This window comes from Xiphias gladius, chromosome 22 (genome assembly GCF_016859285.1).
Source record: "Xiphias gladius isolate SHS-SW01 ecotype Sanya breed wild chromosome 22, ASM1685928v1, whole genome shotgun sequence".
Taxonomy (NCBI): Eukaryota; Metazoa; Chordata; class Actinopteri; order Istiophoriformes; family Xiphiidae; genus Xiphias; species Xiphias gladius.
In genome coordinates this window covers 10,567,662-10,584,753 of record NC_053421.1, presented here as the reverse complement: position 1 = coordinate 10,584,753, position 17,092 = coordinate 10,567,662, and the positions used below count along the sequence as shown (strand labels likewise).

The 17,092-nt window shown below is 38.7% G+C and overlaps 1 protein-coding gene across 5 annotated transcripts in view; it reads right to left on the bottom strand.

Annotated features, from left to right (window-relative positions):
* The window catches only part of LOC120784015 (CUB and sushi domain-containing protein 3-like), a 160,438-nt gene that overhangs the window by 27,805 nt on the left and 115,541 nt on the right, over positions 1-17,092 (bottom strand). For all 5 annotated transcript variants that reach the window (XM_040117427.1, XM_040117423.1, XM_040117425.1 and 2 more), the window contains 4 exons: positions 16,326-16,511; positions 14,944-15,117; positions 9,392-9,574; positions 6,375-6,551 (listed from right to left, as the gene is read on the bottom strand). In XM_040117427.1, coding sequence (XP_039973361.1) covers positions 6,375-6,551; positions 9,392-9,574; positions 14,944-15,117; positions 16,326-16,511 — 720 coding nt within the window. The remainder of the gene's footprint in view (positions 1-6,374; positions 6,552-9,391; positions 9,575-14,943; positions 15,118-16,325; positions 16,512-17,092) is intronic.

Below are 17,092 nucleotides of genomic sequence, written 5' to 3'. Positions count from 1 at the left end.
TGCTGAACAGGAGCATGTACTTGTTCCTAGTTAGTTGTCAACCACTACAAACTACTGTTTTACAAGACAATAAAGTTAAAGCTACAAGAAAGTCAACATTATAAGTTTGTCATCAAATAGGAGTTAATTGTCTGGTGGTCATCAGTAACTCTTCATTGCTTCCCTGTTTTCTTTTACTTAATGGTTGAAACAGTTCCGAAAAGCTGCAAACTGTTTCATCAAAGGCATCAATGGTCCCACATATGGAGCACTGCTCTTGTCTAAGTGTTATCTTTTGTGCATTTGACAGGTAAATTATTAGCTCTTATGGTGTTGATCACTGTTCAGGATGTTACAGTAGAAACCTGTTTGGCAGGATTTTCCACCATAAAAACTTCAAAGTACCCCAACTGAGGAAGAAATTCATATTTTCATGTAGTGTGTACTTCAGCCAGGACTTCATATAAAATAAAATGAGCTTGGTAACAAGACTCATGCCGCACTCCAACTTGTAAATAGACTTGTAAACAGCATTCACGCCAACACTTAAGTTGTAAATACAACTGGGATACTGACTTTTTGAAAGCTCTGAATTATATGTCTGGGCGCATCATAATACAGAATTGCCTGAAAACCAAACAAATATGGATGCCTCATGTCAGCCAGAGTCTATTGTTCTCAAGTGATTAAAGCCAACCTTAATGGATATAATGTTAAATTGTTAATGCACAGTACAACAGTTCACTCAAACAACTTTTCAATCATACAGCCATCTTCTTGGCAGGAAAACTAAAGTTGTAAATATGGGAATCTTTACCATCTCTACAATCCATACCGTATATTTGAGTGTTGCATTAGAGTAGAATACTGGTGCTCCATTGTAATGATGCATGGTTATGGTAATAACGTTACAATAAGGTTGTCATATTAGTATCAAGTATCTCCAAAATGTCCAAAAACTGTTCACTAATAAAAACAGTCTAACTTAATAGATAGGATAATTTTGTGGACTCATAAAGGAACGTTTGTTCAATTAGCAAATTTAAAAATCAAATGGGGATATAAGGGATTTCACTGGACAGCAATGATATACACATAATTGCTCAATCTGCACCTTTAAAAAAAGGTCATCAGACACCTCCATACAAAGAAAGTAAAAAAAAATTGTGTGAAGCACATGGTTGTGAGGCTATTTTGCAATCTGGTGTTGGTTGTGTATACTTTCATCAAGGAACCACAATGCATCATCATGCACAATCGCTCTGTTCTTCCGTGCAGCATTAAGCATGCAGGGCAATAAAAATAGATACACAATCATTTTCAAGACTTCCATTATGTTGCTCAGTTATATGAATATAAGAAATATCCACAGAAGTTGAAGATACAGCTGTCGCCATATTAGCACTATCACATAGCATCTGTTGTACTGCACCCCTGACAGTTTGAGGGTATTGTGATAGTAATACTAACAGTAATAACTATGTTTTATTTACATATTCCCTCTCTAAAATGCAGCACTATGGTTATATCATTTTGAGATATTGGCTCAGTTTTGTCCAGTTCAAGAGTAGGGACTAGTGAAAATGATAATTATATTGCAGAGCTCCCCTCCCCCTGAAGTTTCTGTTCAGTGTCTTCTTTTGCCTGTTCTTGGCTTCTTCTCTTGGCATGATTTCTCCAAAGTAAACAGATGGCTGAATGTTGGCCCACTATATCGTCAGGTCTTAACCTAATGCTATCTCTTATGAATATGTAAGTTGCCAGCCTGTATTTGATTGCTTTTTCATAGCCCTTGTTTCATCTTACAGCCCTAATTTGTGAATATTTACTATAAAATCTTTCTTGACTTGTTCATTTAATTTAAGAAGCCAGTTTGATGCATATGTCTGTCCCGGCAAACGCCTCTTCCGTTTAATTAATTTCTGTTTAAATATTTTCAATTGCTCCCAAGGACTCTACCACCTAGACACATTCATCATTGCTGGTTGAGACTAACTTTGTATCCTAACAGGATAAATATCAGAGCTGCTAATTCAGAGCACAGAGAAGAAGCTGGGTCTTCTGGCAGTATGTTCTTGCTTGCTCCAATAATGAATTTATTCCTAGATGCATCCAGTATTTTCAAAATTAAAACTAAACTATAACACTGACAGGTAAGAAACTACCTTAGAGAAAAGCAGGTGAAATTTAAGGTTAATTTTTCAGCCTTGATGTTTGATTGACGGATGATACAGGGTGTATAGATATTTGTTATGTGTTTTTTGATCATTTGAAATTGGAATTCCAGATCACATCCTCCTCAGAGGTTCCTGCACCCAGTATCCTGTAATCTATGTTACATAAATGAATTGCAGTGCAGTTGGCACTGATGTATCTGATGTTTGATACACAATGACTCATGATGTAGGACTCCATGACTTTTATTTCTGCTTCCCTATATGCACTACCACCTGCCTTTTATGGAAATTGTGTAATAAACAAACTAACCTGTCAGCCTTATCTGATTTTTTGGACCTTTTTGACCAGGTATTGTGGATAGTACACTCCTTTCAGCATCATTTCAGTTTAGCTTGAGTCACTTCACCTAAATCATGGGTGATTCCATGTCAAATCAACAGATTTTAGAAAATATTCCTGACTGACCATCTTGGATTTGCTTCATACTTCATGTAAAAACTGTCATTGTACCGTACAACTACTGTTCAAAAATTTTCAGCATGTATCTTCTTTAGTTTATGAGATGTGGAGGCTTTACAAAAGGGGTCATGGCCCTAATAAAAGCTAGTTGCTAAAAAAAATTTCAAAGTTCCATAAGTCATAGTAAATTAGTAATTTAGTAATTAGTAATAAGTAAATTTCCTGACTGAAAACTGAAATATCACATTGACAAAATTGAGATGCTTTACTATGACATACCTTTGAACTACATGCGTGAGGTATCAAACAAACCATGTTTTACAACAAACGGACATTCTGCAAAAAACAGTTTGACAATTTAACTAAGGTAATGTAAGGAAATTAAAAGCTTTGAAGAAATAGTGTCTACTTTAAGAGTTTGAACAATGCAATTATGTCCTTTTCCAAATCTGCTGGAAGTGTATACTGCCTTTCATTTGGTGTAAGTGGGGCATCAATGATCTTCAGGATATGCACAAGAGGGGCCCAACAGATATCCTGTCTCTCAACTATAAGTCTCAGACAGACCAGGGAGATGCACAAATGTACAAGAGGTACAAGTAACATTTAAGCATCCTCATGGTCCCTCTAAGAAACTCAAAGTAGACACTATTTTTTCCACAGCTTTTGATTTCCTGACTGAGAGCTGAAAAATCACATTGACAAATATTCAGATGCTTTGCTATGACATTGAAATATAGCTCAGGTGCCTCCCATTTCTCTTGATCATCTTTTAGAGGTTTTTACCCCTTCACTGGAGTCCACCTGTGGTAAAATTCAGTTGATGCGACATGATCTGGAAAGGAACGCAACTGTCTATATAAGGTCTCAAAGCTGACAATGCATATCAGAGCAAAAACCAGGCCATGAGGTTGAAGGAACTCTCTGCAGAGCTCAGACACTGGATTGTGTTGAGGCACAGACCTGGGGAAGGCTACAAAAACATCTGCTGTATTGAAGGTTCCCAAGAGCACAGTGGCCTACATAATTGTTCAATGGAAGAAATTTGGCACAACCAGGACTCTTCCTAGAGCTGGCCGCTCAGCCAAACTGAGCAAACACGGGAGAAGGGCTTGGTAAGAGAGGTAACCAAGAGCCTGATGGTCACTCCAGAGATCCAGTGTGAAGATTTGAGAAACTTCCAGAAGGACAACCAACACTGCAGCACTCCACCAATCTAGGCTTTATGGCAGAGTGGCCAGACAGGAGCCTCTCCTCAGTGAAAGACACATGAAAGCCCGCTCAGAGTTCAAGGACTCTTGGACTTTGAGAAACAAGATACTCTGGTCTGAGATTGAACTGTACGGCCTCCATTCTAATCTTCATGTCTGGAAGAAACCAGGCACCGCTCATCACTTACACAAAACCATCCCAAACGGTGAAGCATGGTGGTGGCAGCATCATGTTGTGGGCGTGTTTTTCAGTGGCAGCGGCAGGGTGAGGGAAAGGTGAACGGAGCTATCCTTAATGAAAACCTTGTCCAGAGCAATCAGGACTTCAGGCAGGGGTGAAGGTTCACCTTCCAATGGGACAATGACCCTAAGCACACAGCCAAGACGATGTAGGAGTGGCTTATGGACAACTCGGTGAATGTCCTCGATTGGACCAACCAGAGCCCTGACTTGAACCCAATCAAAAGTGTCTGGAAACGCCTGAAAATGGCTGCCCATCCAACCTGTCAGAGCTTGAGAGGATCTGAGAAGAATGGCAGAAAATCCCCAAATTGCAAAAACTTCTAAAATTCTGTTTTCACTTTGTCATTATGGGGTATTGAGTGTAGATTGATGAGGGAAAAAATTAATTTAAATTATTTTAGCATAGGGCTGCAACATAGCAGGATTAAATAAAAAAATATTGATGGGGTCGGAATACTTTCTGAATGCACTGTGTGTGCATTTTTGGTTGACTGTACATGAGTGTTTGTGTTTGATACAATGTAGGTCTTCAGTTCATTTTGAAACTGAGCCACCAAAATTACACTGAAACACATTATCTTGAAGTAAGCATGATGTCTCTCCAAACATAAGCCAGAAGCAGCTGGCATGAGTAAAGACAGCTGATAAAAATGTCAATTGGTATCAACTAAAAACATCTCGTGAGAATGTGGAAAGGTGGTCTTACTAGAAGGGAGAAACAGAAAAAGTATGTGTGTACAGATATGCAAATGTTTACATGTGCCTGTCTATCTGTTAGTCAGCACAATGCAGAGAAGCTGCAGGATACTGACAACAACAACAGCTCACGGTATGTTAAAAGGCAAATAGTCTCCCTAAACAATCAGTGTTTACTGTTTTTCTTCATAAAACGCTTTATGGCTTTACTTCACACTTCACTGAGCAAGTCTCTTTTCTAATGCACCTCAGTTAATTCTCTAAATCATTAACATGCTCTATAAATTTCATTTATCAACGATCAAGAGTGATGAGAAAAAAATAAAAGAAAAACTTTTGTCTCTCACCTTGAGAATATTGTGTGACTTTGATCTGGTAACCTACATGATCGAATACCTATGAACCATGAAAATGATTGCCTCCTCAATGAAGGCACATTGAGCCAATCTTGGCATCTTAAATGTTGATGTCCCTGAACTGACCACTAAAATTCAGCATGGAGTGACAGCATACAGGAGGATAACAATAATAACTTTGGTGATAAGCAGGCTTCAAAGTGGGGAAAAGTGGGAAGAAAGCTATTCTGCCTTTCTGCGTTTTTGATCATTATTATTCAATGCAATTTTCAATCTTTCTCTGCTTCTCCCTCCCTGTATATCTCTCCCCAGAGACTAATTTCATTCTAAAATTGAAAATTATTCCCATACCATTTATCTTTTCTTGTGATTCAGTAAAAAGCAAAAAGAATGACAAAGGGGAGAATATGGTGATTTTCACAGAGAAGAACAATGTGTAATTTTGTTTGATAGTCATCCTTGTGCAAATTGAATATAGACTGGCATACTTCTTAATTACTGCAAGGCTCGTTTGCTGAAATCCAGACAATAAAAAAACGCCTGATAGTTCTGATGCTTTGCAGGGAGAGAAGGCTAAAAGAGATTTATGTGCTATTTGATATTTTATCCCCTAATTTAGCACCACTGTTGATCACTCAGAGCACCTCTTTTTGGCCGAAATAGTGAGCAAAATCATCTTCACCCTCGTCTATCATAAATCTTTTAGGAGGTTATTATCTGCTTTACTGTATGAGTTATACAGTATGTTTAATTTGTTCATGGCATAATATGGCATAATGCAGAATAGAACAATGGTTAATTTACTGTACTAACAGAATTACACTTAGTGTGATTGATATGTCAGCAGCAACTCACCACTCAATTAGTTCATTTTGGCTGCACCAATGACACCAAATGGAGGGCCCAATCTTCCTTGTCCTATTTTTTACTTTTTTTTTTTTTCTATTTCTGAAAGCGATGATCACAAACTCTGTGACTGTAAACATAGGTGTAAGTGAGACTTAGATAAACGTGCCCAACCAAGACACACTGCACTGTTGTGTTTCTCTGTTCAAAGCAATGGTATAATTGGCCACTGAATGAATCTCATTGGTCAGACACTGACACTGATCATTTCACAATTTTCTTTGACAGTGAGTAGACAATGCTCTATTTTCCTTTAACATAATACTGCTCAGAGTAGCCTTTAAAGTGTATTCCACAAAATGGAGAGAAACGACTCCAATCACATTTGCGTGCATATAAAACTCACTTGTGCAGTTTGGAGCTGTGCCAGACCACGTGCCATTTGCCAGACACTGGCGTGTGGGTGAGCCAGTGAGGAAATAGCCCTCCATACAAGAATACGCAATGGAGTGGGAGAAGGTTGTGCTATCCATACGTGAAATACGGCCATGGACAGGAGTACCTGGATTTCCACACTGTACCGCTGGAAAACAGGGGAGAAAAGAGAGGAGGTGAAGGTCAGAAGTGTAAAATAGTAATGGATTTTCTATTTTCCATATCAGTGATTCACAAGGTTGGGAGCCCCTGAGGTGGGAGCAAGATGACTTCTGAAGGTCCTTAAGGTGATTAACAAGTTTTGAAAAATATATTCCTAATATATTATGTGAACAGTAGTATTTATTTATGGAATAATTGCTGTTTTGCTTTTGACCTGATAAATATTTGTAAATTCTTGAGTCAGTCTGATTAGCACTCAGGTGGAAAAGGGCAGATAGAAACCACTGGCTTGTTCCCTCATTATGCATGTGTAAGAGGAGGCATTGTTTTTCTTTTAAAGAAGCTGTGAACCAAACCAGTAAAGAACCACTAATCTATACAGCATCATAGCTTTATTAAGAGAGTCTAATGAGCAGAGCTGCTGCAGTGCTACACAAATCCCCACAACACTGTTGATGGGTCATCAGTGAATAAAGTGCATTTTGTGTATTGTCAAGTCCCATAGTAGATCCGTGGTAATGACATTTAGTACTGGTTTAAAACAAGAAGAGGATCATGGGAATAATGTGAAATCTAGGATTATTCTCTAAGGACTCTGGGCTCAATTTTAACAATAACAAATCTTTTAGTTTTCAAATTTTATTTATAAACAAACAGATTTATTTTACAATTTGGAATAACCTTCCAGGTCATATGATTAATTATCACTCCTTAAAATTGGAAGCACAAACTGAATGCAGAAATGAGGCTTAATTTCATGCAAAGAGTTACTTTAGATGTGCAATCCCTGGGGGGCAAAAAATTAGCTTTTCTGTAGAGCACTGAAGAGTCGGGCCTTTTACATTAAGATGCCCTTTACTGCCTTTCCCGAATATGCCAACCAAACTGTGTCCCTGAAGAGGGGAAAGGACAGAATTTGTTTCGTGGTTTTTTCTTCTGTTCCAGATCATGTCTAATTATAAAACTAATTTGCTCTCTCAATCACCTAATTGCCTGGAAAATCTGAAATAGTGCTTTTTTTTTGGGGACAGACTTGGAGGTGTGCGGTGATTTCTCAATTGCCACATGAGCATAACCACACATAAAGAGGTGCAAATTCATCACTCAGGCACATACCCAAACACACCAGGTGCCGACATGCTCATATTACTGTACTGGAAATACACACACGAGAATATGAACACGCATGCCAAAAATAAATTATGGCTTTTTGGCTTTCTCTTTTAATAATTCAAGACAGACATGATGACAGAAACACAAAACAGACCTTGATGGTATTGTGAGATGGATATTAAGCTGAATATCCACAGTGACTGTTCTCCAGAGACTGTAAAACGTTGTGGATAATGGATGGACGGGCTTTAACATTAGACAGGGCTTTAGATCACAGACAGACAGCATCGAAACTCGTTCACGCTCCAGTGAATTCCTGCCCCCTCCCTCCTGAGGTGGAGGGATGGTTAAAACAATCTTTAAATCAGGAGTTCAGTGGGGAGATGGAGAGATAAAAAGGTAGTGGACGAGAGATTTGTGGCAAAAGGAGGGGAAGGAAGAAAAAGCTGAACAATAGAGAGTTTGAGACAGAGGAGGGACAGAGGGAGGAGTGGACAGGGACTAAAGACAGCCAGATAACAACATTAAGACAGAAAGAAAGCAAGGGAGAAGTGAGACAAAAAGACTGATATCAAGGGAAATGAAGGATAGAGAGAGAGGAAGAAGAAGAGGGAGGAACAAAAGAGACGGAATGAAAGGCAGATGCACAAAGAGCAGTTCAGAGAGTCTGAGCATTGGTCTATCATATTAAAAATGACACCGGCACTGTGCCAAACTGGCAGACACTGAGTGTAGGAGAGCAGAAGCAGTCAAACATTTGCCTCAATATCCGGTTCACCCCTGGGGGTAATTTATGCAAGATGTAGAGCTGGCTTTCTCTGAACTAATATCTTCAAAATCCAAAATGATTCATTTATCACGATCCAAAAAGAACTTCGCTTTAGGTGTCTAGACTTAATGAATTTCTTGGTCGCAATATGGAAGGTAGTGACTGTACCATGTGCTGGCAGAAAGTACCATGCAGCAGCAGAGAGATACTTATCCATCCTGCTCAGTACTGTTTTTGTGAGCTTTTGCAATCATTTGTGCGTGTGTGTAGGTGTGGATGCACATGAGCACCTACCTGTACACTGTAAGTACATTCATGCTTGCATGCAGCCCACGAGTCACATACAGTGTTTGTGTGTGTAAGTACTGGTTATTGTTTGAACTTTTTTCAAGTTCAAGCCAGGAAAAACACACTTGACATCATTAGGGTTATTTTTTCAGACTTTAAAAAACCCGCCAGAGCCACAAAAGACATTATACAACTGTTTCCACTAGTTGATTAGTACTCTCTGTGATAAGTAAAATAAACTTGATGTGTAGTATGATGATGAGTGCCCATTTAACACAAAGCAGTGGTACAAGATCTTTGCCTAGGTAAAATGTAGTCTAAAATTACATTTACAAATGTAGTCTAAAATTAAATTTAGGTTTAAAAATAAGGAATAGCTGGTCAAAGAATGAGCAAACAAGACCTGACGAAGCCTTCACTGCCAGCTTTGGTAATTGAAAGTTTTTAATATTCTAAGCTATGGGCTCTTTTCATTCAGTACACAAAAAGTATTGAGGTTTGATACCCAGCCCTTGAGTAACAAGGCATTTCTTCAATATTTCTATGTGTGCAGAAATGTGTGTGTGTGTGTGTTACCTTTCTGTATGACTCCTATGTACTCCTCTCCTACTGTTTCATACATAACATCACAGAGACAGGTCAGAGATTTCCCTTACGTTTGCAGAACGGCTGTCTGCCCGACCAGGTCCCGTTGGGGAAGCAAATCCTCTCTGCCGAGCCGTACAGTGTATGTCCCACTGCGCAGGTGAAACGCACCTTGCTGCGCACTTTGAAGTTCCCTGCCTCCCTGCTGGCACGGGCAGGTGTGCCAGGATCCCCACAGGTGCCCGCTGAGTCGCCTGCAATGGGAGATAAACAGAACAGGAGCAATGAAAACAAGGAAGGTAAGGTGGCATCAGCTTTAACTTTCTGTGTGTGTGTGTGTGTGTTCACAGATGGGCCCTTTTAAGTTGGTGCAGCAGTGAATTACAGCTTAGCACTTGTGTCTGTCAAGCAGAGACACAATACAGACAGGGCTTAGACTCAAACTATAGATCTTTGAAAACCACCAAGAAGAAGCTATAAAACACACAATGCACCAATGAACATTTGTCACCATGCCAACAACCTGAAGGACCAATACTTTTCACTGCTTTGACACCGGGAGCTTTCTGTCCATAAAAACAGCAGGGCCAGCATTAAAAGGCAACCAGCTGTGGTTATGAGGAACGATGAATACAATTTGACCTCTGAAGCTAAATACGCTTTCATTATCCTGAATTATCTCGCCTCTCTTTTGTTCTGTGGAGGAATATACAGTTTCAAATTCAGTGTCTTGCAACACTTGTCTTACACGTCTTGCACGAATTAACTCAAAAAAGAAAATGAGGTCTGTTGTTAATTATCTTCTCATGTCCCCTCGATTAAGGGACATGTTCTCTATCTAAGCCATAAGAAATGAGAGAGACATTACAAGTATGGAGTCAGGGCAGTGCCATGACTACTGAACATTTTATGTTGTAATGAGCAACAAGCCAAGCTGAGTGGTGGGTACATCTTGAAGAAGTCTAGGGGGTGGTGCGGTTTTTAGTTTTCTATTCACTGGGGATGTCCTCATAGCAAAGGAAAACAGCAACCACCACTTCAACTGCTGCTACTTCCGTTCTGTGAAAGAAATTAAACCAGTAGAGGAAAGAAAAAAGCTAAATGTTTGGCTCCAGAAGACAGAGTATCACAGAAAGAGAGATGCAGACATACAGACAGATACATAGATCGATAGATAGATTTATGGTACTGTATAGAGCTCATCTTCCCAAATCTAGGCTAGGAATATATCCAGATGTTGAAGATAACACCCCCCGGAATCTAAGTCATATATTTTCTTCTTTCCAGAACTTCAAACCTATTGAGATGGTTTTTTTTTTAAAAACTATGTCCTCATTACTCAACATTTTTTATACCTCATACCTCAATTTATAACCCATTTTAACGTTTTGCACCGTTTGACTTCTGATTAATCCCACTATGTACCTGCTTACTTATGTAGGTGTGTTTCCCTGTTCTTTTTTTTCTTCTCTTTTTTTACTGTTGAGCCATTTGTATGTTAGGTGCGTGATCACACCACAGCCAGCCACGGTGGGGAGTTAGGTGAAGGTGTGTCTGTGTGTGTGTTTGCGTGCACGTGCATGGGGTGGGGAGGGGAGGGGGGACTTGTAGCATGGGGGGGTTAGTAATCTTATTGGGTTATGTGTTATTAAATTGGTTAAAATGTTTTTTTTGTTGTTTTTTTTTATCTTTTTGCACTCTATATTCATAATCCAAATTGTAATTATAAAATGTTTTGGTTAGTAATCTCAGTGTTATTACTATTTTTATTACTTTTATTTCTACTACACTTTGGTACAAATCTCTAATTTTGATAAATCTGCAAAGTATACTACCTGCTATTGAGATAGATTGTACACTACCCTCCCTTTTGTTCAGAATAAAAAGAATGACCACAGATAGATAGAGTTATCTAATCTGCTGCTGTGCTCGTATATACAGTTAAGTACGAGTTGTCTCTTTGTGAAGGATCAGTGCTTTATTGACTTTGAGATCCTGTTCCTTGAGTTGTGCACACACCCTGGGCATCATTTCCTGTATGTTGGTTGCTGCTCTCAGTCTACAGAGCAGCAAATAGCTGCAGTAATACTGGACTTGTTGACAAAGCCTTATTGCACAAACACCAAGCTCATATCTTCTCCAGACATTCCACCGCTCACCTGTGCACAAACTGGATTTGTCCGGTTAAGGGCTCACAGCTGGAGAGGATAAGTTGGTGTGTGGCTGTGGTTAGAAATGAGTGTGTGTGCATATGTTTGTGACGTTGCCTACCTTTGTACTGCATATATGTGTGTGTCTGTAAGAGAGCGCACTTGATTCATGTGAGTGTTTATGTGTCTCTCTGCCTGTTTGTGCATGTACTTGTGTGCATGTTAAGTATGCATACTTATTTTTTCCCTGGATGTGTGCATGTATTTGCGTATATGTCTCACAGCAGCTGTCGGTACTTCATTAGTCTCCTTTAGTTTGGTGAGGCAGCCTGGCTCCGCATGCACTGTGACAGCTATAATCTCACTAATTGGGATGGTAGTGGATTTAGTTTGAATCTGAGTTAATGTCTGTTCACCAGGCTCCCTTTGTGAGGAAATAATAAGGCCTTCAACTCAGCCATGCAACGGACGAGGACAAAAGGGGAATGGCTTGGCGAGCAGTTTTAAGCCCCATCTTACTAATTAATAAGGGAGGACAGATGAGAGGAGGGATAGATGCATGGATGGATGCATGGATGAGAACTGTTGCTGATGCTGCCCTTGACTTCTGAGGAATTCATAGCACAATTTTTTTTTTTTTGCTATTGGGGATGAAACACACTGAGAATTATAATGTGCTATTTTAATAATTTCCAGTTGTACAGATAAAGCTGTCTTGGGAATATATAGAACCTACTTTACAATCATTGAAAAGCATCAAGGAGAAGCTCAGTCTAAGTGATGGGATATGATACAGGGAATTTTCAAAAGAAGAGAAAGAAAATTTAAACATACATTATGACTTTCCAGATAGCTAATTTATCTTACTAACACTGTAGTACCAACTGCACCACTTAAGAGGTTGTTGCTAATGTGCTTGTGAAAACTACATTCTAAAATGTGCACTTGTACAAATTTAAAACTCCCATTACAACTACATTTGCTGCATTGCAACTTTAGTTCCTGTAAGCAACATCTATAACCAACATTAATATCAATATTACCATATTATTATCCTAAATGCCACAATTTTCTAAAAACCTAATCTTCTACTTTATTTCTTCAATTAAATATGTCAAAATTCTGAAACTGTAATACAAAACAAAAAGAAAAACAGTGTCCCTGATTCCCTACTAAACTTTTTAAAGTTTTACTTTTGTAATCTGAATATATGTAATCAAGATTCATATTACCTGCTTAAGCTCACCTCAGCACATCTTTTTTCTTGAGCTCGGTAAGTCACAGCATGATTTATTATGATTAAATCCTTTGGTCACTGACCCAGCACTTGCATTCTGCTGCACAAATTCCTCCACAGGGGTTTACTCTCTAAACAGCAATTGCTCTTTGACAATTTAAATACTTGGGAATACATTAATATTGGCTTTACTTATCTCACTTTTCAAGTGATAAGTTGAAGCTGATTAGGTTTTGGACAAGTTAAATTAAATGCACTGAATCTTGTTTGGTATTAAACATTTTTTTTTCCAAGATTAAAGCAGAGTTTATTAGCAATCCTTCAGACAAACAAGGGGGGGGTAGACCTCTGTTTTGATACACAGCTGTGTTAGTGATGAAATGAAATATAATACAAAATTGCAAATCATCACTTTCAAAGAGGTCCATTTGTCATAACAGCAGGGCACTGAACAAGTAATCTCAATAACAGATGCGACATTGCTTCAAGAGACTAGGTGATAAAGAAGAAAAAAATATCTAGTCTCTTTCTTATAACAAAAGCATCAAAATTATGGCTATAATTTCAGGACCAAAAATTAACTACTAGGCTAATCAAAGACGAGTACCCCACCACACCTTGATGGCGCTCCCTCCATTTTTCACAACTAAAAAAATATAAAGGAAACTCTGACTGGATGATAGATTTGAGGCTCTGCAATCATGTGCATCTCCTCACTATACTAGGAATCTAACTTCCCTACTGCCTCACTACTTTCCAACTTTCCGACTAAACAGTAAGTATCGAAGGTGAGTAGAGAGTTTACACTCCAACTTAAAGAAGAAGAAAAAAACACTGTCATATAAATCTGCTTACAAACATTACCTCTGGGTCAGAAAGTTGAACAAACCAAGTTAACATCAAGTGTTACTCTTCAGTAAAGAGAATCCACTTAAATGGTCAGGAATGCTCAAGTGTGATGGGAGGGAAGTGCACAGAGGGGGTTAAGGGGAAAAGTTTGTAGTTCTGCAAACATACACTATAAGACACACTTTTTCCTTCTGGGTTTCAGAAAATGTCAAGAGGAGGGTCCGTAGCTAAATGTACTGAACACAGGACACAAAAAGTTCTGTTAAAACCTCTGTTGGTCAGAGGTTATTTGGCACTGATCCACCATTCGTCAGGCCATTAAAGATGCATCAGACAAACCACAAGAGCATCTGTTTTAGATGTGAAAAGTTGAAACAGCCTCAAGTAGATGTGGAATTTGGTCAAAGAATATATCAATTATAGTCAACCCTTTGGCACGCAAGAACCGTTTAAAAAAATTCTGCAAGAGTTCCAAAGGGCTCTTATTTGAGGGCAAAAAAACATTGGCTCAGTTGGCTGATAACTATCCTGTGCAGTGCGAACTTCACACAGGCACTAACCAAATATCTCATTAATGCCAGGACACCCAGGTGCAACACCATTGTGTTGTTGTGGTCATATGGTGGCTTTGTTTTGAATATTCTGCTGACAATTATCACCTACCTCCAGGGTTATCTAGCCAAGCAGATAGTTTTCATTTAATCTTTGGTTTTGAAATGTTTGTTTTCAATATTTCTAGCATGCTAATACAATGGATTTGAATGGAATTTTTTTTGTTGTGCTTGCCTGTTGTGTCCTGATTAGTGTGCATAATCTACAAACATCACATTTTTCATCGGAACTACTTACTAGCAAAGAAATAGCCCTTATGAAAACTGTTGACAGTATGTTCTGTTGAATATCTGGAGTATTTGGAGATTGTTTCTGGAAAAAAAGATGTTGCTGCTGTAGTCATTTTTAGCGCTGTGAACAGCAGAGCACTAATTCTATTAAACTCTGCCATATTGGGGTGATGGCAGTAATCTGAGACACGGATATCTCAAAGCTTCGGAAAATAAAAATAAAACTATCTTTGTGGCTAGATACCATTAGAGGTAAGTGAGAAAATATGTTTGTTTTTTTTATGTTTTCAATGTTTTGTACTTTGGGTGAACCAAACCTTTAAAAACAACTCATTCCATTCATTCAGAGAGCATTTGCCTAGGAAGTACAGACAGAATTAAAATGAGAGGAAACTACTTTACAAATCAAACAACTACTAGTCCTTAATATGATACAGATATCAGTGTCATGAGGGAGAGTGAAAGAGATAGACTTATGTCTCGTAGTGTGAATGTGTACAGGCATGCTTTTGCATGCATGACTATATTTGTATGAGTTTGTGTACCTGTGCAGTGGGGCAGTGGACCACTCCAGTGACCATTCAATTGACAGGTGAGTGATGAGTCTCCTATGAGCTGGCGGTCTGCAACGCAGGAGTAGCGCACCGTGGAGCCAAAGGTAAATTTCTCTCCACTCATCACTCCGTGGGGAGGTGTGCCTGGGTGGCCGCAGTCCACCTCTGCGTGACAGAGGAGAGATAACAACATTAACAGTGGATAAATGAATGGATGTGCGGATTACTGTCACATGCCTCACAACTTGATAAAATCACAGCTCACACTGTTACTGGTGCTGCTGGCACACCGCATTGTTTTCTATTGTTAGACAAACGGCTTGACAGAAGAAAATATTTCATTACAATTATTATTATTTCAATACAAAATTCAGTGAATATTTGAATTTATACATTCTTAACTCAGCTGGTAATGCGAAATTCAGTGTATCAATGCAACATTGTTAGAAATGAGAGAAGCCCTTTCAAAACCAGCAACCAGTCCAGTAACATGTTGATCTACACTGCTGTGAAACTACTTGTTTTCAGGACTAAAATAGAATTTGGTGCATCACTCTCTCTCTGCTACTTTATTATTCTCTTGACCTTAAGGTATGTTTGTGGGAGCTGTCATTTAATCAGCTTAGTCTCATAATGCAAAATAAGTTTGTGTAATTTCACAAAGCTAATTTCTTAAAAAGAGTCAGTGAGGCCCAGAGCTGTGAATGATAATTTGAGACACATACTCCTGCGTATCTCTTCTGTGTAAATTCTGTGCATCATCTCTCTACCATGAAATGAAGTGCTTTCCGAGCCTGTGTGCAAAATGTAGAGGTTTACTTTAGATGATTTCTATGGAAATAGGTCATTACTGTTGGCAGCCACATACAAAAGCAGGGTGCACAATGAGCCAGGTGTTTGGGAGCAACATTACAACCTCAGATAATCCCTAGAGTTTATGGTTGTCATAATTTGAGCACTTGGTTTTGAGGGAACATTAGCTATACTCATGAACAATGGGTCCTATTACACTTTCTCCCATTTCTCAATTAGGCTGGTGCAACATAGCCATAAGCCACTGGGGCATCGAACATTACACAGATGCTCCCAGACACACCATTAAGCAACTTGTACCACTGAAACTCTAGGAGCAAGTGGGGACACAAACAAGATTGTGGACACTTAATCAAGAGTGAAACTTTTCTCTTAATTTGCTTTTCATACTAAGTATTATTTCATTACATTTTGTGTAGAATACACTAATTACAAAGAAAAGTGGGTAGACTAATGCACTGAACAGTGGACAGACAAATAAAGAGAACTAATTGTAATGAGACTAATTATCAATTTTCAATTGATTGATGGGCAATGTAACAAGAAGTTAGGCACTGTACCGATGCATTCTGGCAGAGGTTTGTCCCAGTGGCCCACTGGCTGGCACGTGAGCACTGATGAGCCGAACAGGTAATATCCGGGGTTGCAGTCGTAGAAGACCACGCTGCCAAAAGTAAAATTACCATGCTCAATCTTGCTCTCCCGGATAGAGTTGGCAGGGATACCTGGATCTGTACAATTTACCACTGTATGAAAAAGAAGAGAAAAACACACAAACAAACAAAAACGTCACGCCATTATGAATTGTTCAGGTGTTAATCAAACAGCAGAATACTGACAGTAGTCCAATTAGTTTTTATTACTGCAAGGATATTTCAAGTAAGATGTTTTCAAAGTAATTTCAGGCAAATTACTGTTGGAATAGCATAGTCAACATGATTACTTGTTGAACTCTGTCTAAAAGTGGCCTCTTACCCTTTCACGGTATTTCTGTTGCTGTGATTGCAATCTACTTAGGGATACAGTATCTCATCTATATGTTCCTTATCATAAGGGTGCTCTGGTATTGTAATAGAAATGTTCCTGGCAACTTTTCAAATATATCAATTTATTATGGTTTTCTGTGATACTGTAAATAAAATATTGATGTATAGAACAGGATAGTACATTATACTTAAGTCAAAATGAATATTCAATTCTTGTCAGCATTTCCAAACCTATCTTATGAATATGTACAATCATCTCTGTCCATAAGTTTGCTATGGAACTAAGATTTTCATAGTGTAAATCATGCCAATTCATAGCAGGCCATTAAATAGCATACAGT